This window comes from Capricornis sumatraensis, chromosome 2, assembly GCF_032405125.1.
Source record: "Capricornis sumatraensis isolate serow.1 chromosome 2, serow.2, whole genome shotgun sequence".
Lineage (NCBI taxonomy): Eukaryota > Metazoa > Chordata > Mammalia > Artiodactyla > Bovidae > Capricornis > Capricornis sumatraensis.
The window spans coordinates 120,907,828-120,930,519 of NC_091070.1; the positions used below are offsets into that span (position 1 = coordinate 120,907,828).

A 22,692-nucleotide genomic window follows, 5' to 3' on the forward strand; every position below is an offset into this window, starting at 1 on the left:
TTGATTGACCTGATTTATGCAGAATTAATAAGCTATTTAGATAGGATAGCTTTACTATGCTGCACATGATACTGGCAGCCTGGGAGTTCATAGACGGACTTGGGACCCAGCAGTTTGAAACATGTATGTGGAGTTAATTTGTTTTCCAGGTGCAACCCCCATCTAACTACAGTTTTTCTTCACCTTGTACTCTTGACAGCTGAGAAGAGCATAACATGGGAGTAATAATGGGTCAAAATTTACCAAAAAAGTACTATTTTGGTGTGGGAGTTGTCACAAGGCTATGTGGAAGTGACTTGAACTATGAGGGATATTGAGGGTTTTTTTAATGAACTGAATATCCATTAAAATGGATTTGTTCAGCCATTTACATTAATGAACATTTAAATCCAACAGATGCCATTTCAGGTGACAACAATGAATGAATAAAAGTCAATGCTGTTGAAAAAAAAAAACTATAGTTTTTCCAGTAGTCATGTGCGGTTATGAGAGTTGGACCATAAAGAAGGCTGAGCGCCGAAGAATTTATGCTTTTGAACTGTGTGTTGGAGAAGACTCTTGAGAGTCCCTTTGACTGCATGCAGCTCAAACCAGTCAGTCCTAAAGGAAATTAACCCTGAATATTCATTGGAAAGACTGATCCTGAAGCTGAAGCTCCAACACTTTGGCCACCTGATGCAAAGAGCGAACTGATTGGAAAAGACCTTGATACTGGGAAAGACTGAGGGCAGAAAGAGAAGGGAGCGGCAGAGGGAGGATGAGATGGTTAGATAGCATCACCCACTCAGTGGACATGAATCTGAGGAAACTCAGAGAGACTGAAGGACAGGAAAGCCTGGAGGGCTGCAGTCCATAGGGTAGAAGAGTCTGACACGACTTAGCGACTGAACAATAACAGAAAGGTTTCTATTGACAACGGAATGAAAAACGTATGGGAACAGACGGAAACTGACCTCTTCTAAATTCAAATTTATTGATTCCCAAATTCTGTCCGTGGGGTAAAGGGCTCCTGGTGTCGTATCATTCCACAGCCCGGATAAACTTGCTTACTGGGGCGGGGAGCCTGGGGTGGCCTCAGCGCAGAAATGGGCGGGGCTGAAGAGTTGAGAAGGCCGTGAAATTAAAAGACGTTTGCTCCTTGGAAGAAAAGTTATGACCAACCTAGACCGTTTTTCCAGTAGTCGTGTATGGATGTGAGAGTTGAACTATAAAGAAAGCTGAGCGCCAAAGGACTGATGCTTTTGAACTGTGGTGTTGGAGAAGACTCTTGAGAGTCCCTTGGACTGCAAGGAGATCCAACCAGTCTATCCTAAAGGAAATCAGTCCTGAATATTCATTGGAAGGACTGATGTTGAAGCTGAAACTCGAATACCTTGGCCACCTGATGCGAAGAGCTGACTCATTTGAAAGAGCCTGATCCTGGGAATGATTAAAGGCGGGAGGAGAAGGGGACGACAGAAGATGAGATGGTTGGATGGCATCAGTAATTCAATGGAACTGAGTTTGAGTAAGCTCCGGGAGTTGGTGATGGGCAGGGAAGCCTGGCGTGCTGCAGTCCATGGGGTCGCAAAGAGTCGGACGCGACTGATCTCAACTGAACGGTACTGGGAACTTCTCGACGCTCTGCTACTTCTGTCTGTAGACGACGGGCTTCCGCCGTCCGCCCGCAGGTAGTGGTATCGAGCGCCGAGCCTAGAGAACGGCGCTGGGTGAGGGGCTTGGTGGTGGCTGCGCTGTCTCCATAGGCGTTATGAGTTTGGCTGGGGGCCGCGCCCCCCGGAAGACCGCGGGGAACCGGCTCTCTGGGCTTCTGGAAGCAGAGGAAGAAGATGAGTTCTACCAGACGACTTATGGGGGTTTCACTGAGGCAAGAGCCGGGCCCAGGAAGAGGGAGGAAATAAAGCTAAAAGGAGTACTGACGGAGAGAGAAACCTCGGACAAAGAAGGGGGCGGGGGAGAGGAGTCCTGGTAGCTGGTACTGGAGATGGGGGTGGGCGAGATGGGGGCATAAGCTGGAGTCCTAGCAGGGGGAGCCCTGAATGGTGTTGGAGGGGTCAGGAATGGAGAAGTTGTCCGAAGGACCCCAGACTATGGCTGAAAACTACTGTGTATTTCCTTAACTGCAGCTCTCAGCGCTTCTGACGTCTAGCATACGCCAGGCACATCCTAGTCACGCGGTGTATATTCGTTGGCCTACTGCCTGGTTATTCACCTGAACTGTAGAAAAGAATCTCTCAGAAAAAAAGATAGAGGGACTTAGCCAACTCCTTTTTTCAGCTTTCAAATATCGTTATAAATGTTTTCTTAGATAACTGTTTCTTGACTGTCCTGAAAAGTGACCCCATGTATGTCCTTCATAGAACATATTTCAATTTGTAGTTAGATATATTTTGTTTGTTTATGCCTTCCAATAGACTGTAAGTTCTGTAAGGTTAGAGATGATCTGTTTTGTTTAACAGTGTACATCTGAGTGCCTAGTCCAATGACTGGATGGAGTTGACACTTGTTAAATTTGTATTGATTGAATCTGTCCATTCTTTAAATGTGTTAAGTGCCTAAAGCAAGCCAAGCACTGTGATAGGCGCTGTGGAAACAGAGAGTATTAAAAACACCACCTTATCCTTACGTTTTCCAGACTCCAGTGGGGGACCTAGCTGAGGTAACAGTCAGTTAAAATATCGTGTGATAAGGAGAAAAGTGTTAAGCATAGGGTGCTATGGTAGCACTTGGGAGACAAAGTTGTTTGGGATGGGCGTTCCTGGGAAAGGTGATGTTTACGCTGAGGACAGTTTGAAAAGTGAGCCTTGGCTGGATGGAGAGCAGTAGGACTGGAAGCAGGGAAAGATGGAAGGTTAGTCCTGGAGGAGGGTGGGGCAGAATATGTAAAGACACTGACATCCTGCTCTGGGACCTGCACAGCTACTCTCATACTCCAAACCAGGAAGGAGAATAATAGCGGGAGTAGGCCTGGGCTCTTATAGGGTTTTGTGAGCCATGTTAACTTTTATTCTTCATTCAGAGGACTGAGAAGATTATTTCACGGTCAGATTTGTACTTTAGAAAGATCATTCTATAATGAGGAAAATGGTAGAAGGAGGCAGTGAGAGTAGAGAAACAAGAACAGGAGGAGTCACGGCTGCGATAATGTGTGGATGGTTTTCGTCTGTGTCTGATAGCAGTGTCTGTCTGTGTTTTGCATTCAGTTCTTGCTATCCACACAAACATCATATAGCCGAAGAGTAAGGGGGGATCATAGTACTGGTCTAGTGTGGTCTCTTTGGACCTGTCCACCACTGGCCAGCCTCCAAATTCCCACACACAAAACTTTGGGGATAGAGATTATTGCTTCGGGGAGTTTAATGTAAGATACCTGTAGTAACTTTTTCTTTTAAGTGATGGTGCAGGGCGGGGTGAGCAACTTTAAATGTTCGATTGTTAAACTCTGAGGTATAAGTAACTATTGTTAATCCCAGTTTACCAGTGAAGAAATGTAGCCTTCAAAAGGTTAAGTGGTTTGCCCAAAGTTAAAGTTGTATTGAATGGTATTGCCTGCAACATCTGCTTTTGCCCAGACATAGCAGGTGTATTAACAATTGTCTTAAAAAAACAAAAAAAGAACAGGAGGAGTCAAGAGAAACTAAGGAATTAGAATCCACAGGACTTGGTGACTGGTTAGGAATCATTACTTAACACAGCCATAACCAATTAGTTTAAAATAGAACCTTCTCATCTCTCTTCCAAAGGCCATTTTCCTATTCCTGTCATTTTACGAGTCGTTATTTAATATGTACCCTTCATGCTTCCAAAAAGGATTTAAGAAGGCTTATGATATAAACAAAAAGTAGGAACAGTAAAAATAGAGACAGATGAGAAGTAATTGTACCAGGAGCCTCTGCTAAAATGGTACAGTTGATATTAAATTTAGCTGTGAGTTTCCTGGCAGCCAAATCCTGAATTTCTTTTTTTGTAAGAAAGAAGCATGTAAGTTCTTTAAGAGAGATATACTTATTCAGCATTAAGTCCTAAGGAGAATTACATCCTTGTAAATAAAATAACAGGGGTTTGGTAGATGATGTAAAAGCATTCTCTTAACTAGTCATGTCTCTTAATGACCCTCGATAAAAGCCAAAGGAATGATAGTAAATCCGTAACTTAGTGAAAGCATTTCAGTTGGGCACTAAGCTAATGTGTAGTTGAACTACTACCCTCTGGTGATATGATTTAATACCAGGTCAGGGCTGAGGGGATTAATGTGTTCTCAGGCTGTCTTTCACAAACATTAGTTGGGAGGAAATGATGGTCACCAGTACAAGACTGAGTACTGGCTGCCTTCGGTTGTCAGCTGTGTTATTGCTTGCTTAGCCACCATGTGTACAAGATTAACCCATCAGTCTTGTCAGTGATTGAAGAGAGAGGCACATGTTTGAGGTGCTGCCCTGCTCAGTTAACTCCCCTCCTCCCGGGCATTTTTCCTCTCTCTCTCTTTTCCTGTGTGGCTGCTGTTTTAGCCCAAACTCAGGCTTAGGCTCTACTATGTGTTTTCTACTCCAGTCCATCCCACCACCTCCAGAACTTTCTGAAACACTCCTTGTATGTAGTTTTCCTCTCCTCCCCGAACATTCAGTGTCTTCCCATTATACATGGTATGCAGTGAAAGTTGCTCAGTTGTGTCTGACTCTTTGCAACTTCATGCGTTATACAGCCTGCCAGGCTCCTCTGTCTGTGGGATTCTGCAGGCCAGAATACTGGAGTGGGTAGCCATTCCCTTCTCCAAGGGATCTTCCCAACCCAGGGATCGAACACAGGTCTCCCGCATTGCAGGCGGATTCTTTACCATCTGAGCAGCTAGGGAAGCTCATACATGGTGGTAGGACCCAACTCTTTTTCTGTCCCAACTCACCTGAGGAATGAGACATATTTCTCAGTAACTTTAGCTTACTTCAGCAGTAATTATCGGTGCTGGACCAAGTAAGAAGAGGGAGAGGATTGAGAATCACTGTCCTGCAAGTTAAGATCATAAGTTTAAAAGTTAAATGTCATTAAGTCATGACATTTACATTTCTCTGTAGATCGAATCCCTGGAGAAGGAAATGGCAACCCACTTCAGTATTCTTGCCTGGAAAATTCCATGGGCGGAGGAAACTGGCCAGCTTCAGTCCATGGGGTCACAAAGAGTTGGACACGACTGAGCACATAGATTGAATGCAACCTTCTTTTCAAATCTTGTAGCCCTATAGGGCATTCAGTTAATGTTGGAAGGAGGCTGTGATGAAGCCAAAGGCAGTCAGCTAGGAAGACTTCTACCAGAGACAGACCTGCTTTGCTTAGGTCTAAATCCTTATTCCATAAACATGCTGTACACATTCTTGCTTCTGTACCTTTGTTCCTGTCATTTGCTCTCCCTGGGATTCCCTCTTCCCTCTTGGCTGTCTAAATACTAGCAGTGTTGTAAACCATGGCTCAAATCCTCTTCATTCTTTAAAGTCTGAAGCAGAGTTTAGTAAACTACAACCTGCTGGCTGGATCTAACCCACTATCTATTTTAATCTGGTCCTTTGCAGAAAAAGTTTGCCAACTGTTGGTCTAAAGGAATATAGTCTAACATTTAGACTTTTCCAGGCCATCAGTCCACAGCAGGTGTGCCTTCCTCTGATCCCCTGTAACATTTTATTGCCATTTGGTAGTTTATATGTTGCCCTGTATTAAAACTTCCATTTATAATGATGTCTTTTCCTATACTTGACTGTGAGACCCTGAAGGGGGAGACCAAACCGTATCCTTTTGTACCCAGCACTTAACACAGTGTGCTGTGCTGGGAGCCAGCACGGGAGGGTGCTGCAGGTAAAGGGCAGTCAGTTAACGTTGGAAGGGGTGGTGCTGGAGCCAAAGACCATCAGCCCTTCTTGCCTGAGGAAAATGAAAGGCTAGGCTGGGAAGGAGAGTGGGGCAGCCCTTATCAACAGGCAAAGGGATTCTGTTCCTTCTAGAGGGGAATTAATAACTGAAAGTGAGAACCTCATCTCCCTGTGTCCTCAGGAATCAGGAGATGATGAGTATCAAGGGGACCAGTCAGACACAGAGGATGAGGTGGACTCTGACTTTGATATCGACGAAGGGGATGAACCATCCAGTGATGGAGAAGCGGAAGAGCCAAGAAGGAAGCGCCGAGTAGTCACCAAAGCATATAAGGTGCAGGGGAGGCCTGGTTTTCTTGGACTTCCTTAATTTGTATTCTCCCTTTCATCAGGTCCCATTATGCCCCACACCAATCCCACTTCCTGCTCTGCTGGTTTTCTCTTCCTAATGTCTTCATTGTCTCCCAATATCTTCTCTTCCCTGGTATCTGATTTCACTCTGTCCACAGGAGCCTCTCAAGAGCCTGAGGCCTCGAAAGGTCAGCACCCCAGCTGGTAGCTCTCAGAAGACTCGAGAAGAGAAGGCACTGCTTCCATTAGAACTACAGGATGATGGCACTGACAGTGAGTGGGGATGTTTGGGTCAATAGACAAAGTTGAAGTGTTATGATAAAGTACTATATTCATGTTAAGTTTACTGAAGTTGATAACTTTACTATGAGCATGTAGGAATAATTCTAATTAGGAAATATACACCGAGTATTTAGGGAAGAGAGCCATGATTTTGATGTGCATAACTTAACTCTCAGATTATTCAGAAAATACACACACACAGATTGCAAATAGGGCAAAATGTTAACAGAGGATTTGGCAAAGGATTCATGGATGTTCTTTGTACTATTCTTAACTTCTTTGTAAGTTTGAAATGATTTCCAAATAAAAAGCTTTAAAATTAAATTCAGAGAAGGTAGACATGAGTTCAAAGATTTCTTCCACTATGATTTCCTTCCCAGGTCGGAAGTCCATGCGTCAATCTACAGCTGAGCACACACGACAAACATTCCTTCGGGTACAGGAGAGGCAGGGCCAGTCACGGCGACGGAAGGGGCCCCACTGTGAGCGGCCACTGACCCAGGAGGAGCTGCTCAGGGAGGCCAAGATCACAGAGGAGCTCAACTTACGTTCACTGGGTCAGTCTTTGGTTTTGAGAACAGTGGGTAGAGGGGCTGAGAAGCACAAGAAAAAGTTAGATTTAGAGGCCCCAAAGAATTGGACAGATGGAGATTTGGGACAAGAGAAATCAGAAGAAAGATACGGGGAGAGAAAGTGATTAGGAGCAAGGAAGTAGGCAGTAGTGAGGGCCCTGAAGAACAAGTTACATTAAAGTGCCTTGGTATTAAAATAGGAATTGTACGGAAAGGAGTTCAGATTCTAGCTCCACTGCTCACTTGCTATAAGACTGCAGGCAAATTACTTACAACCTGCTTGCGTCTTTCTTTCCTTGTTCACAAAATGCAATGAGATGATAATGCTGCTTTAATGATCATGAGAATTAGAAATTCAGTAGAATCAGTCCGTTCATGAGATACATTGCTTTAAAGTTAAAATTCTATAAGATCTCTTCAGTTTATGTGCTACTGGGCACACAGTCCTGTATGGGAACATTCAGTACAAAAGCATACATTTCTTTAAGGGGCGGTGAGAGTTCTCAGATCATGAGAGGTGAATGAGGGAGCAGCAGATTTCACTCCCCGCATCATGTGCTCACTCTGGAGCATATGTGCATTGAGTGAAATAACGGGGGAAATCTACAATATTTGATTTGCTATTTCTCTCTCTCTGAATCTTTTTTTCATCAAGCACATATAATTGAATATGCATAACCCAAATACAGTTTTACTGTGGTGTGGAAGATTGTTTACCCAGAATATCTGGGAGCCAACTCAGTTTAGTTCAGTGGTATCCTTGGTATCCTTAGGACTTCCTTGGTGGCTCAGATGGTTAAGCGTCTGCCTACAGTGTGGGAGACCTGAGTTCAATCCCTGGGTCAGGAAGATCTCTTGGAGAAGGAAATGGCAACCCACTCCAGTTGATTTGCCTAGAAAATCCCCTGGACGGAGGAGCCTGGTAAGCTACAGTCCATGGGGTCGAAAAGAGTTGGACACGACTGAGTGACTTCACTTTCACTAACTCATTTTAGTTTAATGGTATCAGTAGTTTTGAAATGTAGATACCTTCACTCCAGAAAGTTCTCTGGTGGTCTAGTGGTTAGGACTTGGTGGTCTCACTACCTCGCCTGGGTTCTATTCCCGGTCAGTGAAGCACATCTTTGGGGCTTCCTTGATAGCTCAGTTGGTAACGAATCTGCCTGCAGTGCAGGAAACCTGGGTTCAATTCCTGTGTTGGGAATATCCGCTGGAGAAGGGATAGGCTACCCACTCCAGTATTCTTGAGTATCCCTGGTGGCTCAGCTGGTAAAGAATCCACCTGCAATATGGGAGACCTGGATTCTATCCCTGGGTTGGGAAGATCCCCTGGAGAAGGGAAAGGCTACCCACTCCAGAGAATTCCATGGACTATACAGTCCATGGGGTCACAAAGAGTTGGACATGACTGAGTGACTTTCACTTTCACTCCAAAAGACCACAAAAGATTTAATTTTCAACATTTTCAGGATGTATTGTCATGACTTTTAAAAAATATTTATATTTGGCTGTGCTGGGTCTTCGTTCTGGCTCGCTCTCATTGCCAAGAGCAGAGGTTCTTCTTCATTGTCGTAGGGTGGCTTCTTGCGTGGAACACAGGCTCTAGGGCATGAGGGCTCAGTATCTTTGATGCCTGGGCTTAGCTGCTCCATGGCATGGGGAATCTTCCTGGACCAGGATCGAACTAGTGTCCTCGGCCTCGACAGAGCAGATTCTTTATTCATGTGTTTTTAATTGAAGGATAATTACAGTGTTGTATTGGTTTCTGTCAGACATCAACATGGATCAGCCGTAGGTATACATATGTCCCCTTCCTCTTCAGCCTCCCTCCCACCCCATCCCACCTTCGAGGTTGTCACAGAGCCCCAGTTTGAGTTCCCTGAATCATAGAGCAAATTCCCACTGGTTATCTATTTTACATATGGTAGTGATAGTGTATATGTTTCCGTGCTACTTTCTCCATTCATCCCACCCTCTCCTTCTTACCACCCCCGTGTCCATAAGTCTGTTCTCTATGTCTGCATCTTTATTGCTGCCCTGAAAATAGGTTCATCAGTACTACTTTCTAGATCCCATATGCATGCGTTAATATACGATATTTATTTTTTCCTTTCTGACTGACTTCACTCTGTGTAATAGGCTCTAGATTCATTCATCTCATTAGCACTGACTCAAACTAGTTTCTTTTTACGGCTGAGTAATTTTTCATTGTATATATGTACCACAGCTTCTTTATCCATTCATCTGTTGTTGGACATCTAGGTTACTTCCATGTCCTAGTTATCGTAAATAGTGCTGGCAGGCAGATTCTTAACCAGTGGACCAACAGGGAAGTCCAGCTGTCGTGACTTTAAAAAAAAAATTATTATTGTATGGGCTTTAAAACGGGAAATATACCCTTTATCGGTATAATGGCAACGCCGTACTTTAAAACTGGTTATCTCTTAAAACATAAATGACTGAGAAATATCACAGATAATGAGGTCATTTGATGTCACTATAATTATAATCTGCATCCTTTTACTACATTGATGGTTTCCGGCCACTGTAAAGAGAGTGATTCCCAGGCTTCCGACATAGGAGATCCTGGTGGGGCATGTTTGGCAGGAGAAAAAAAGTATAAGTTCATGTTTGAACATGCTGGATTTGAGATGTCTGTGAGAAGTTCATGCAGTGCTGAGAAATCAGGTAAACACACAAATCTGGTGTTTGGACAAGATATCTGGGCTAGAAATACAAATTTGGAAGGTTTTGAATGTGGATGGCAGTTGACACTGGAGTGGATGAGATCACTCAGGGAGAAAACACAGAGGAAGAAGGGTAGGCAGAGGCTCAAGAAGGTCCTGCAGACACCAAAAAGTAATGGTCTCCTACAAGAGGAGGAGCTTAGAAAAGGATCTGCGGGAAGGCCAGAGAGTGAGAAGAGCCAGGAAAGTTTGTCTTAAGAACCCTAAGGAAAGAGAATGTTTGGGGCAGTAGCTGCCCAGTCTTGCTGAGATGCCAGTGAAGAGAACTGAGGAGTGTCCATTAGTTTTGGTGACATGGGGTCAGAAATGACCTTAGGGAGCACTTTTGGGGGAGCAAGCCATTGGGAAGTTGTTGGGAAGCCAAACCTTTAAAATTTGGCCATGAAGGGTAGGAGAAGAACGGGGGGGGGGGGGGGGGGGGTCTGGGGTCAAGAAAGGGTTTGTCCTTCTTCTCTTTTATTCAAAGATTGGAGAGTATATATTTTTGATGAGATGCAACAGAAAGAATTTTAAGACAGAAAAGAAAGGATCATTAATAGTATAGGGTTTTAGAGAAGTGGGAGTCAGGGTGGGAGCTAGGGCACGGGTAGAAGGGTTGGCCTAAGGTAAGAGGAAGGAAGTAAGGGTGGCTCATAGCTATAGGGTTGTAAATCCAGAGCAGGCCAGTATAATGGTTCTCATCGGATGGTTTTTAGGGACTATCATTTGTCAGGTGTTGGAGATAGAGTTGGAAGCCTGAGAGTGAGGACTGTTTGAAATTGTTGTGGAGATAGGATCATCTGCTGGTGTTGGCAGGTCTTTTGAAGTTTGGGAATATGAATTTCTGGCGGTTTCATTCTACCTGTTGTGTAACTTTTTTCCAGTACTGCTCATCGATCCAGGTCTGGGCGAAGGAGTTTAGATTGATAAGAGAATGACTGATAAGAGAAAAGGAAGGCTGGAAGGAGTGATAGAATGCAGAGATTTTCAGGTACTCGAAGTACTAGAAGAACAGAGGTATCTAGGGTAATGGAGCAACGAGAGCTGAAGCGTGGGGCTCCACAGGACACAGGCACATCCTGCCCGGGGTGTGGGAGAATAAGCGGCCTCCACCAGGGGGTTGCGGGGAGTAGTGGCCTCTACGGATGACAGGTTTCCTGTAAGGCAAGTTTTGGAAGGCATGCTGAGTGAGAAACTTGACGAAATAGATGAGCTGGCTGATTATAGAGCAGGGGTTACAGAGGGTACAGGAAAGTGTTGAGAGAAGAGTTGAAAGGTTGGCTTCAGGGAAAGCAGTATTATCATCCAGAATTCAAGTGTAAGAGAGATTAAATCACTGGATGGAGGTGGAGGGGTCAGGGGAGTAGGTGTCCAGCGGACTCTTCTGGTCATACTTTATCCAGAGCAGTGATCCCCAACCTTTTTGGCATCAAAGACCAATTTTGTGGAAGATAATTTTTCCACGAACCTATGGTGGGGGGGATGGTTTCAGGATGATTCAAGCACATTACATTTATTGTGCACCTTATTTCTAACCTAATGTTGCTACTGATTTGACAGAAGGTACCAGTCCTCGGCCCAGAGGTTGGGGACCCCTGCACTAGAGAATTGTGTTCAGAGTACCCACATTTAAGAGGGACAGAGGGACCAGGTATATTTTGATCTGTGTATACATTAACAAATCTTTATTGAATTCCTGTAATGTGTGGAATGCTGCGTGACCCTCATGATGTATAGGTAATATGAGTCACAGTCACTGCCCTTGAGAGATGTGTGTACCAACAATGAACTGCCACAGAGCAGTGTCACCTGGTCCAGACAGGGTGACTAGTGAGCTAGAGAGGAGGGCCTGAAAGAAGGAACCATTAGCTCAGCTCATTGTTGCCCTGTGAGAATGCAGATACAAAGTTGGGAGATTTTCTTAGTTTTTCAAAGGGGACCAGAAACCTCTGTCTTTGAATGTAATTTCCTGACTTTTAAATGTCAGCAGCTAATTCAGATTTTTCTTTAAAACACTATGCAAATCAAGCAGGACACATAAGGGGGCTGCTATCTTGCAGCCTCTGCCATAGATCATGGTAAGTACAGGAACAGAAGGGTGTTTTTGGCACAGGTGGCAAAGGAGGGAGTGACTCAGAACCATGTTTTATGAGGAATGGTTCAGTAGAAGGGGTACTGTGATCAGCCTGAAGAGAGATGAGCACGAATTTCAACTAGTTAAAGGACTGTCAAGTGGAAGACAGGTTAGATTTGTGTTTCTTTTGGCCTTAAAAGGTGAAGCACTATCAACAGGAAGTATATTTCAGCTCACAGTGGGAAAGAAGAGGGCTTCCCTGGTGGCTCAGTGGTAAAGAATCTGCCTGGCAATGCAGGAGACATGGGTTCAATCCCTGGTCCGGGAAGATCCTAACTGCTGCAGAGCAACTAAGCCTAAGTTGTGCACCACAACTGCTGAGCCTGTGCTCCAGAGCCCAGGAACCACGACTGCTGAGCCCACGTGCCTAGAGCCGACGCTCCACAACACCAGAAGCCACCACAGCGTGATGCCCACACCCGCTGCAGCTAGAGAAAAGCCCATGCATCAACGGAGATCCAGCACAGCCGAAAAAGCAAATGACTCAGTGAATAATAAATTATGTTTTAAAAGTAGGAAAGAACTCTAATCACTAGGGAGTCCTCAAGAGGCAATGTGCTGCCTTGAATAGGTAGGAGCAAGTTGACAGAACAGTAACGAGAGCTTAGAGGAAATGAGCAGGCTCCTTGCCAAAGGATCCCTTTCAGTTCTGAAGTCCTACTGTTCTGAGCCAGTGAGGAATCAAGTGACCCTAAGAAATGACGAGCAGGGTGTATGTCAAAAGGGGCAAGCAGAAAGCTTATGAAATGGGAGATGCTTGAGGGCTTTAGAGGACTTTGCTAATTGGCTTGGGTGAGCAGTGACTAGACAGCCAGGAGGGTAATTAAGAGACTGTAGGACAGGACTGGGGTTTGGGAAGTGGGGAATTGACCATCTGCTCGTTCCTTCCTGAAGAGACATATGAGCGTCTCGAGGCTGACAAAAAGAAGCAGGTCCACAAGAAGCGGAAGTGCCCTGGGCCCATAATCACCTACCATTCAGTGACTGTGCCACTGGTTGGGGAGCCAGGCCCTAAAGAAGAGAATGTCGACGTAGAAGGGTGAGTGAGTGAATCTCGGGGAAGAGTGCAATGTCTCCCTTCTGTATTCAGCTTGTGTTTCCTCAGCCCTGTCTCACTTGCTCTCCTCACACAGCTCTCCTAACACTTGGGTATCTTTCAGATCCTTTTCCCATCAGCTCCGATTTTTCTTATAGTCGCTCTCTCCTCCTCTTTTTCCATCCAGCCCTGCTTTGTTTGTCCTGTCACTTAACAGATTCTCTCGGACTGCTGCCATCCACTGCCGCCGCCTCTTTCTTGAGTTCTCTGATCTCTCTGCTGTCTTCACCTCTCAGCTCTGTGTGTTTCTGTCTTTTCCCTCAGACTTGATCCTGCACCCATGGCTTCTGCACTGACTGCCCGTGCTGGGACTGGACCCGTCATCCCTCCTGCTCGCTGCTCACGTACCTTCATCACTTTTAGTGACGATGCCACATTTGAGGAATGGTTTCCTCAAGGGCGGCCCCCAAAGATCCCCGTTAGGGAGGTCTGCCCGGTGACCCATCGGCCAGCCCTATATCGGGACCCTGTTACAGACATACCCTATGCCACTGCTCGAGCCTTCAAGATCATCCGTGAGGCCTACAAGAAGTACATCACTGCCCATGGACTGCCGCCCACTGCCTCAGCCCTGGGCCCTGGCCCACCACCTCCTGAGCCCCTCCCTGGCTCTGGGCCCCGAGCCTTGCGCCAGAAAATTGTCATCAAATGAAGGGATGTCTGGTCCTTAGAAACCTCTTTCCTGTCCTAACTTAAGGTTCTTAAGTTGGGGCTCTTAAGAAGCCCTGCTTCTCCCCTTTGTCATTGCTGATCTTCGCCCAGCTCTTCTCTGTATTTCTTTCCCCGTCTTTCCCCCTAGTCCCTACTGGTTTGTGTTTTTTAATCTAATAAAATAGAAGGATCCCTTTTGTCTGGTGTCCAATCTAGGGTTGGGAGCAAAAAGTATTTGTGAATGAGTTTTATATTTGTTTAATAGTTTTTATTATGAGTCATCCTTTTTATTCTTTATTTTTTAGGGTTTTTCTTTCTTTCTTTTTCTTTTTTTGGCCACACCATATGGCTTGTAGGATCTTAGTTCCCCGAGGATCAACCCTGGGCCCTCAGCAGTGAAAGCACCTAGTCCTAACCACTGGACCACCAGGGAACTTCCAGAGTTGCCCTTTTTAGATTGTAAAATATTAATTCCTCTAACAGTTTATAAACACCTTAAAATTAGACACCAAAACAAAATCCTTATACTCACCTCTATATCTCCTTACAGTCACTGCTTTGAATATAGCAGGCACTAAATATTGGGTTGGCCAAAAATTTTGTTCAGCTTTTCTGTACAATATCATGGAAAAACCCAAACAGACTTTTAGGCCAATCCAGTAAGCATTAACAGGAACTGTGATTCGTAGAAGTCCAGTTTCTGGGACTCGGGCTTGTAGGAAGGGGAGGAGGTGCCATGGCTGTTAGCGGCCACTAGAGGCTCTCAGGGCTGGGCAGGGTATGGGGGCTGTGTATATGTGATCTCCCACTACCCCCCACCTGGCCAGAGCTAAAATAATAAAATGCTGAGCTCACTGTTCCCCCACCCTCTCCCCCGGCACTGGCTCCTCTTGCTGCCCAGACGGTGTTCCAGCAGAACAGACAGACCAACCAACAGCAGGGGAGGTGAGAAGGGAGGTGGCCACCAGGACTGGTAGGTGGGGAAGGCAGGGGGCTTGTGGATCAGAGCCTGGTGGGAGATGGGAGGAGAAGAGGGGCTCCTGCTGGGAATGATGTGGTGTCTGTGTCTCTGTCACTCAGTGTTTCTGTCACTGTCTGTCCTTTCCCTTAACTGTAGTTTACGTTGTCATTAACTGTAGTTTAGGTTGTCAATGTACGTATCGCACCTATTTTCTCAGGCTTTCATATTCAGCATGGAGTGTATGTGTGGCTTAAAAGATCATGCAAGTTTAATCCTCTCACTGTTTCTAGAGAAACTTTATCCCATTTAGAAGGCATTTCCCACCCATTAGACTGGCTTCCTGTCCAAAGCCAGGGACACGTTGTGTGAACTCTATACCTTCTCCTAAGGCTGTGCCACCCTCCCCCACCCTGGATGTCTCCCAGGCCCTCTGAGCTCTCACTTTCCCTCAGGATTTAGAATTTGAGCAAACATAATGAGATCTTGATCCCCCACAATAAAAGGAAATGAGGGTAGAGTAAGAGCATGGTCTTTCCCCCCAATCCTCCTTGGTTTCTTAAGCCAGTTTAGGAAAAACTGGATTAGGGGGAAGAGAGGCAGAATTTCCCTGAAGCTCTCTGCCTGCCCCCCTTCCTTGCAATAGGAATTGGGCTTGGGGCCAGCTGTGATGGCAGGGCTCCTGGCAGCTGTGCTAGGGCAAGAGGCACCAACAGGCGAGGTTAAGGGGAGGGGTACTGCCAGGGTTTCTGATACAATGGGGAGAGGGATTCACCCTGCATACCTGGAATCCCCATCCAGAGTGGCTGGAAGCTGTGGAAGTGAGGAGACTCCAGTTCTAACTAAACAACCCAACCTTCCCCCATTTTCCCATTCCCAGCTAGATCTCTGTCCTCCAAGGCAACCAGCTTATTTATTGCTCTGCCCCACTGGCTTGTCTGTTTCCCTGCTGTGTCCGTATACATCTTGCCATTGTCTAACCACTTTCTCCCTATAATCCAGGCTCCGTGAGTGCCACACAGTGGGGAGGGGGTGGGGGCCATCATGTCATCGTATCTAAAGGAACTGGAAAAATACAGAGACATAGATGAAGATGAGATCCTGAAGACCTTGAGCCCTGAGGAGCTAGAACAGCTGGACTGCGAGCTACAGGAGATGGACCCCGAGGTAGGGGCTCCAGCACAGGGGATCGGGCAATCCCTAGGCGGTAGGAAGGGTGTGGGGCCCGGGACTGAGACCAGGGTCATCTACAGGGCTTAGAGTCCCAAGAAGCTCAGGGGAACAGTGTCTGGAGATGCTCTAAGGAGAACTGGAGGTGCCCCAGGCCAGAGCGGGGGCCCTGACTTGCTCTCCAAAACTCACCCCTAAGAACATGCTCCTGCCAGCTGGACTAAGACAACGTGACCAGACAAAGAAGAGCCCAACGGGGCCGCTGGACCGAGAGGCCCTCTTGCAGTACCTGGAACAGCAGGCACTAGAGGTCAAAGAGCGTGATGACTTGGTGCCCTTCACAGGCGAGAAGAAGGGTATGGGATCTCTAACATCCATGTCTCCTAGAACCCAATGGTGGTCTCTCACATGTCCCCATTCCAGCTTTCTTCTCACTTGCCCACTCCTAACTGCCAGGAAATCAGCTGCCTACACCTGCATGCCAACTTGCACTCCAGCTCTTAGAAGTGATCAAGGGGACCCAGGAGTCCTGAGCTTGTAGAGGACTCAGGTTTTACAGTGGCTCCTAGCGACCCAGCATTCTACCTCCTGGAGAAGGAAAGGAAGCTGGAGGCCAGGATCTTAGGAGAAATGACCTCAACCTGAACCATCCTCATCTCCCCATCAGGGAAACCCTACATCCAGCCCAAGAGAGAAATTCCAGTGGAGGAGCAGGTCACTCTGGAGCCTGAGCTGGAGGAGGCGCTGGCCCACGCCACAGATGCTGAGATGTGTGACATTGCAGGTGGGCAGCTGTGGGCAGTTGAGTTGGGAGGATCTGGGGCAGGGGTCGTGAACATGGCATGGGACTAGTGGGATGTGGATGTTTTGAGAAAGCCTTAGGTAGTGGTTTTTAATTTTTGTCTCTATATGTATTCACTCATTTTTAAATTTAATAAGTTAACATCTCAAGGGCGATTTTACAGGGATTATAAAGCAAAACTATTCTGGCTGCAAACAGGAGGGTTTCACAGACCCCCGTACCCTGTAATGGCTCCTTAGGGACTTGCCCTTAGCCCTGTCTCAGTGTTTTGAAAACCACTGCCTTACACAGCTTAATGGAAGGGACCCCTGGGACCAAAAGTGAAAACCTCTTTGGAAGAGGTCAGGCTTCAAAAATGCAATAGATTCAGAATGAGGTGGGTGGAGGGCCTGGAACAAGCCCATTTTTCTCATTCCCTGTGCCCCCTCTGCCTACTCTCTCCAGCAATTCTGGGCATGTACACACTGATGAGCAACAAGCAGTACTATGATGCGATCTGCAGCGGAGAAATCTGCAACACCGAAGGCATCAGCAGTGAGTGTGTTTGGGAGCATGGTGCCCAGGGCTCCGGGCAGGTGTCCCGAAGTCTGAGCAAAGGTAGCAAAGGGTGAAACGAGGCAGTCAGGCAGAGGACATGAAGCATAAGTGATAAGAGAATGAATGGGGAGGAGACTGTGGGGAACATGTTGGGGTTTCCTTCCTCCCCTCACCCACCAGGTGTGGTGCAGCCTGACAAGTACAAGCCAGTGCCAGATGAGCCCCCAAATCCCACCAACATCGAGGAGATACTGAAGAGTGTTCGAAGCAACGACAAGGAGGTAGAGGAGGTGAACCTCAACAATATCCAGGTGTGATATCTGCCCCATCCTCTAAGCAGTAACACCGGCCTAACTCTGCTGTCTTATGAGTCCCCTGGCCCACCCTCTCCTATTTCCCTTTGATAGGACATCCCGATAGCCATGCTAACTGAGCTGTGTGAGGCCATGAAGACAAATACCCATGTCCGGAGCTTCAGCCTGGTGGCCACAAGGAGTGGTGACCCCATTGCCAATGTAAGGCTAGCTGGCATCCCTCACCCTCTCCCTGGACATGCATCCCTGGCAGGGCTGTCAGAAAGGGTTGTGCTGGGGGTGCTATTCCCATCAACTCTCTTAGGAGAGACCTGCTGGAGACTCCTCCCCTCAGTCCTTTGACTCACAGCTGTGAAATCCTGATTGTCTTCCTAAAGCACCAAACCCTCTCAACCACCCCCAACTCCACTGCACACGTCACCCCACTGCTTTCCCTACTACCCACCCTCCCTCTGCCTCCCTGGAGCCCCACACCCAGCTCAAGGACTCTTCTCAAAGAGCTGTCTCCCTCTCGCTCCTGTTCTTTCTCTCCTCAGTCATCTGTGAAACTGTACCCTAACCCTAATCCAAGTCCCTACTACCCAGGCGGTGGCTGACATGTTGCGTGAGAATCGTAGCCTCCAGAGCCTGAACATCGAATCCAACTTCATTAGCAGCACAGGGCTTATGGCTGTGCTGAAGGCAGTTCGGGAGAACGCCACACTCACTGAGCTCCGAGTAGACAACCAGGTCAGCCTTCCCTTCCCCTAGTCTTTGCAGTCAGCTAACATTCACTGATCCTCTTCCCTGGGGCAGCCACAGGCAGGATCTCATCTGATCTTGTTTGGACTCTCCCTCTTCTTATGAGGGGAGCCAAGGCAGCACCTCTCATTACTCATTCCAGAGAACGAGCCTCTTTAACCTCCCAAAGGGTTGGTGGTCTGAGATGGTGAACAATCCAGGCGAGGGGGGCTAACGGCTTCCATCTCGCCCTCCCCCAGCGCCAGTGGCCTGGTGACGCGGTGGAGATGGAGATGGCCACCGTGCTCGAACAGTGTCCCTCCATTGTCCGCTTTGGCTACCACTTTACACAGCAGGGGCCACGCGCTCGGGCCGCCCAGGCCATGACCCGGAACAATGAACTGCGTGAGTACCTGCAGACATGGTGCGTGGGGGAGAAGGCAAGTAGCTGCAGAAGCTGGTGGATGCCCCTGAAAGCGCCTAGGGTGCTGCCAAAGTGCCATTCACAGAAGTTCAAATGCCGTGGGTGACCAGAAGGTAGACAGGAAAACTCCTCTGCCCAAGTACACCAGTATAGAGGCAAAAGGGAATCAGTCATAGCCGTTGAGGCCCTGTGTTTTTATCTGCCGTTGTTTCTTATTTTAACATGGCGGGGAGGAGCATGCTTGGTGACCTCAGACATTGCCTCTATGAGTCTGGCCAAGGAACGAGAAAGGAGAAGGAACACCTTTGCAGGAGGCGAGAGATGGGATAATGACTTGCGTTTACTATTCTTCCTTTACAGGTCGCCAGCAAAAGAAGAGATAACACTACCTTTCCCTTTACCAACTAGGGCTTGGAGCCCTGAAAGCTTAAATCCTCATCTGTCCCTCCTTTCCTGTAAATAAAGGCCCTACTGTCCACTCTGCCTGCCTCCTTCCTTGGGCTTTGGAGTGGAAATCTTGGCACTAACCCCCAAGGGTTACTGCCAATTCATCAGGGGATTATTTATACTCTGGGGATCAGCAGGCAGGGAGGTTCAGGTTACCAGGAGGAGGTGGGGGGAGCTCGCTCCGTTGGTGTTCCCCATAACCCTGCGAATGCCTTTAGTCTCTTCTACTTTCACAGGGCAGCTAGCCCTGGCTCTGTTTCCAGACATGTCCAACCCCTCCCCGCCGACCAGTGCCTACCCACAACCCTCATGTTATTGGAAGGAGGCAAAGACTCTGAGTGGAGGTGGAGAAGAAAGCTGAAAACATGAAGGGCAAAAACCTCCTTCTGACAGACTTATTAATAGGGCACCAGACTGCATGCAGCTGACGCTTGGCATGACTGTGGGAGAAGGTGGGGGAGGGGTCAGAAGTGTGGGGAGCTGTGTACCTTGCAGAGAAGAATTGGCTGGGCTGAGAATGAACAGATCTGAAATCCTGAAACAAGGAACGACTCAGGAAAAGCTGGGCTCCCAGCGCCGGCTATAGTTTATTTGTGAAATGAACGGGGAACGAGGATGTCAGTCCAAGGGGAGATCAGGGGGTTCCTCCTCATCAGAGTCAAACTCAACATTTTCATCTTTTACCCATCGACCTCGTCCATCTGGGATCCATCCAGAGCTGGAAACACCAGAAAATAGAACTGGTCAGGAAAGGAAGTTTACAAAATTAAGAAAAGTGTGTGTGCGAGTGCTCTGTCATGTCCAACTCTGTGACCCCATGGACTGTAGCCTGCCAGGCTCCTCTGTCCATGGGATTTCCCAGGCAAGAATACTGGAATGGGTTGCCATTTCCTTCTCCGGGGGAATCTTCCCAACTCGGGTTGAACCTGCCTCTTGTGCACTATAGGATTCTTTACTGCTGAGCCTCCTGGGAAGCCCCAATAGTTCTTTCTATCTAACTGTAATTAATTTCCTGAACTATTTGAAAAAAAAGTTACATATGTAAGGAGTCTTTGTGCATGCATGCATGTGTGCTAAGTTGCTTCAAGAGGAACCCACTCTGTGACCCTATGGAATGTAGCCCGCCAGGATTCTCCAGGTAAGAGTACTGGAGTGGGTTGCCATGCCCTCCTCCAGGGGATCTTCCTGACCCAGAAATCGAACCTGCATCTCCTGCATTGGCAGGTGGCTTCTTTACCACTGTGCCACCTGGGAAGCCCCGGGGGATAAGTAAAAACACTTGAGAAGCTCTGAAACAAGGAGGGTCAGAGATAAAAGGGAAAAACTGAGGAAAAATTATGCATACTCACCTTCGAAGGGTGAGGTAATGATCCAGGGCCCGTCTTCTTGTGGGGCTCATAGGTGCGGGGGATGAGACAGTGGCTGACTCCTTGGTCTGTGAACCAGCCTCAGGCTCAGGTTCTCTACTGATCTTCCCACCTTGGGGTTCAGCCTCTGCGGGTGGCAAAGGGGGACGAGAGACAGAGGGACGAGGGGCTTCCGGTCTGGACAGAGAAGAATCGAAGTCTGTAAAAGCAGTAAAGGAAAGGGCCTAATCTCCTGTGACTCCCAACTCCTTATAGGAGTGCTTCCCAATTCTGTGTTCCTCAAGATATTAGTAAGTGTTCTGCACAGAAAGAATTCTGGAGTCCAGTAAATTTAGGAAAGTCTAAATCTTTTAAGGGTTTTTTTTTATCTTATGATTTTGTAGAACCCTTAAAATACACTAATTTTTAATCAAATAGGATTACAAAGCACTTTTTTAGTTACAAAAATCTTTTTCCTGAAATACAAGTTAACACCCCCAGAACACTTAGTATGTCTCAGATTACAATTAGGAAAATAATCACTTTAGAGCTATCTATCTCTTGCCCCTCCCTACTTCTGGCTTTCCCATCCCACTAACCTGTACTTCCGGCGGCAGCAACTGTTATAGTGAGGAGCTCTGTGCAGAGCACTCTGAGTGATAAGTCGAGTCTGGGTTAAGAGAGGAGCCTGGCATGGAGACAGAAGACAGAGTCAGAGCCAGAAATAAGCTAAAGTCCTTCAAGCCTAAGGTGTGCAGCACAGTCCTGCCTGGAACACAACTTCCCCTCTCTGATTACCTCTGCTGTGGTCTCTTCTCTCCTGAGTTCATTATGCTGTCTTGGATTCTGCTCTGTGCCCTTTCCTGCTGGCTTCTTGCCATAGAAAAGCTGCAGGCCTGAGGAGAAAGGGGAAGAGGATTAAAACCAGAGCACCAAGGGTGGTCTGAAGAGATTTTAAGGGTTTACTCTATTGTGTCTTTTCCCAAACTTACTGGACAGATGTTTTTTGCCTGCACGGTGGGCAGTCAGCATGGCCAGAGTGTCCAGGACAGGTCGGTGGGGACAGATGGCACAAGCAAAGCTGGGGAGTAGGAAAGATAATTGGTCCCTGGGGAGTGGAGTCTTGGTCATAGGTCCCACCCCGTCCAAGCATTCATTTCCAAAGCCCAACTCCCAAGTCTCCCAGTCTCCATCACCCACGTCCCTGTTACTCACTCCCAGCCAAAGAATCCTAGACACTCCCGCTCTCCTCCTTAATAACAAAAGTTCTTGAGTCTCTAACTTCAAAACCCTTAAACTTGATCCACTCCTCGCTCTCACCGTCCATCCCGTAGCATCAGCGCCTCATCCTCCGGGATGTAACTGGCAAGCAAATCCCCGACTCTTCGTTTCTGCAGGAGACAGGGGAAGAAGTCCGCACGGGATCAGCTGGATATGAGGGAAGGATAAAAGGGAAATGATAGAGACGAGGACTCAAAGGGAATAAAGACCATGGGAGAACACACATCTGCGGCGAAAAAGGGGTCACCACCACCTCTAGTCTTTTGGTTCCCTCCAGTCCGCCCCCCAGCTGTTGCCACAGCAACAAAACAGCTCCTTTACAGCTTTCAGAGGGCAGGTGAAGCTGCTTCGGAAGCACTCCTCTCCGCCTACTTTGAGCACATTGAGCTGACTCCAATCGTCTCCTTCCCTCTTGAAAGACATCAAGACTGCGAGCCCCAGAAATCAAAAACTCTATCCAGCCGCCTTCGCCACGCCTTTCAGGCCACCGTAGCAGGAGTGGGTCGTCTCCGTTCCTTCCGATCTCTTTCCGGCTGGCCCCCTGACTTCCGGGGATGTGCTTCCACGAATGCACTGCGCGATCCCGGAAGCCAGCTTCTAGCCGGCCGAGGGGGACTGTATTTCTTATGGTGCCCTGCGACCTCACCGGCGCGGGGCCTTTTGGGAAATGAAGTCTTTTTTCACAGAGCTTGCCGCCGGGCTGGATCCAGGCCCTTTCGTCTTGGCAGATTCGAGGCGTTTGGAACGACAAGAACCTAGAAGAGGAGCCCGAATTTGAGGGTGTGACTGATTTGGTTTGGAGAATACCTTTGAGGATCTCTGACGGAGAAAGAGTGCTACAGACTCTGGCTATTGTCACGCCCTTCGCCTGCAACCACAGCCCATATAGGGTGGGCCTGATCTGTTCCTGACCCTAGAGGGCTAACCCCGGGACCGGGCGGAGTCGGGGTATTGGGGAGCCTGGAGGTCGGGCTGCCAGACGTAGGGGCAAATTGAGCTGCGTGTTAAGGAGGCTGCTAGAGTTCA

The 22,692-nt window shown here is 47.6% G+C and overlaps 3 protein-coding genes and 1 non-coding gene across 9 annotated transcripts; 3 read left to right on the top strand and 1 right to left on the bottom strand.

Annotated features, from left to right (window-relative positions):
* Window positions 1-1,708: 1,708 nt before the first annotated feature.
* Window positions 1,709-14,657, top strand: VPS72 (vacuolar protein sorting 72 homolog). Of its 2 annotated transcripts, none has more exons than XM_068965273.1 (6): window positions 1,709-1,867; window positions 6,037-6,189; window positions 6,365-6,479; window positions 6,869-7,045; window positions 12,815-12,959; window positions 14,569-14,657. In XM_068965273.1, the coding sequence occupies exons 1-6, from the start codon at window positions 1,751-1,753 to the stop codon at window positions 14,642-14,644; spliced, it is 783 nt and encodes a 260-aa protein (XP_068821374.1). In that variant the 5' UTR covers window positions 1,709-1,750; the 3' UTR covers window positions 14,645-14,657. The 2 variants fall into 2 exon arrangements, with proteins under 2 accessions (XP_068821374.1, XP_068821373.1); XM_068965272.1 differs by lacking the exon at window positions 14,569-14,657 and adding an exon at window positions 13,281-13,846.
* LOC138074747 (small nucleolar RNA SNORA23) lies at window positions 3,139-3,322 on the top strand. Its single transcript, XR_011144559.1, has one exon. It is a non-coding gene; the product is annotated as a small nucleolar RNA SNORA23 (small nucleolar RNA).
* Window positions 14,658-15,200: 543 nt separating the features above from the next.
* On the top strand, window positions 15,201-19,060 carry TMOD4 (tropomodulin 4). The gene is made up of 9 exons (XM_068964597.1): window positions 15,201-15,792; window positions 15,995-16,151; window positions 16,463-16,579; window positions 17,042-17,131; window positions 17,315-17,445; window positions 17,542-17,649; window positions 18,034-18,177; window positions 18,429-18,573; window positions 18,953-19,060. Exons 1-9 carry the CDS (start codon window positions 15,670-15,672, stop codon window positions 18,973-18,975), a joined length of 1,038 nt encoding a protein of 345 aa, XP_068820698.1. The 5' UTR covers window positions 15,201-15,669; the 3' UTR covers window positions 18,976-19,060.
* Window positions 19,061-19,631: 571 nt separating this feature from the next.
* On the bottom strand, window positions 19,632-22,164 carry SCNM1 (sodium channel modifier 1). 5 transcript variants are annotated; one of them, XM_068965748.1, is made up of 7 exons: window positions 22,039-22,164; window positions 21,706-21,776; window positions 21,378-21,466; window positions 21,184-21,281; window positions 20,985-21,073; window positions 20,389-20,583; window positions 19,632-19,757 (listed from the first exon to the last, which is right to left on the bottom strand). In XM_068965748.1, exons 1-7 carry the CDS (start codon window positions 22,087-22,089, stop codon window positions 19,658-19,660), a joined length of 693 nt encoding a protein of 230 aa, XP_068821849.1. In that variant the 5' UTR covers window positions 22,090-22,164; the 3' UTR covers window positions 19,632-19,657. The 5 variants fall into 5 exon arrangements, with proteins under 5 accessions (XP_068821849.1, XP_068821852.1, XP_068821848.1 ...); XM_068965751.1 differs by having other exon boundaries at window positions 21,706-21,813; window positions 22,039-22,147; XM_068965747.1 differs by having other exon boundaries at window positions 21,988-22,134.
* Between the last annotated feature and the right edge of the window lie 528 nt (window positions 22,165-22,692).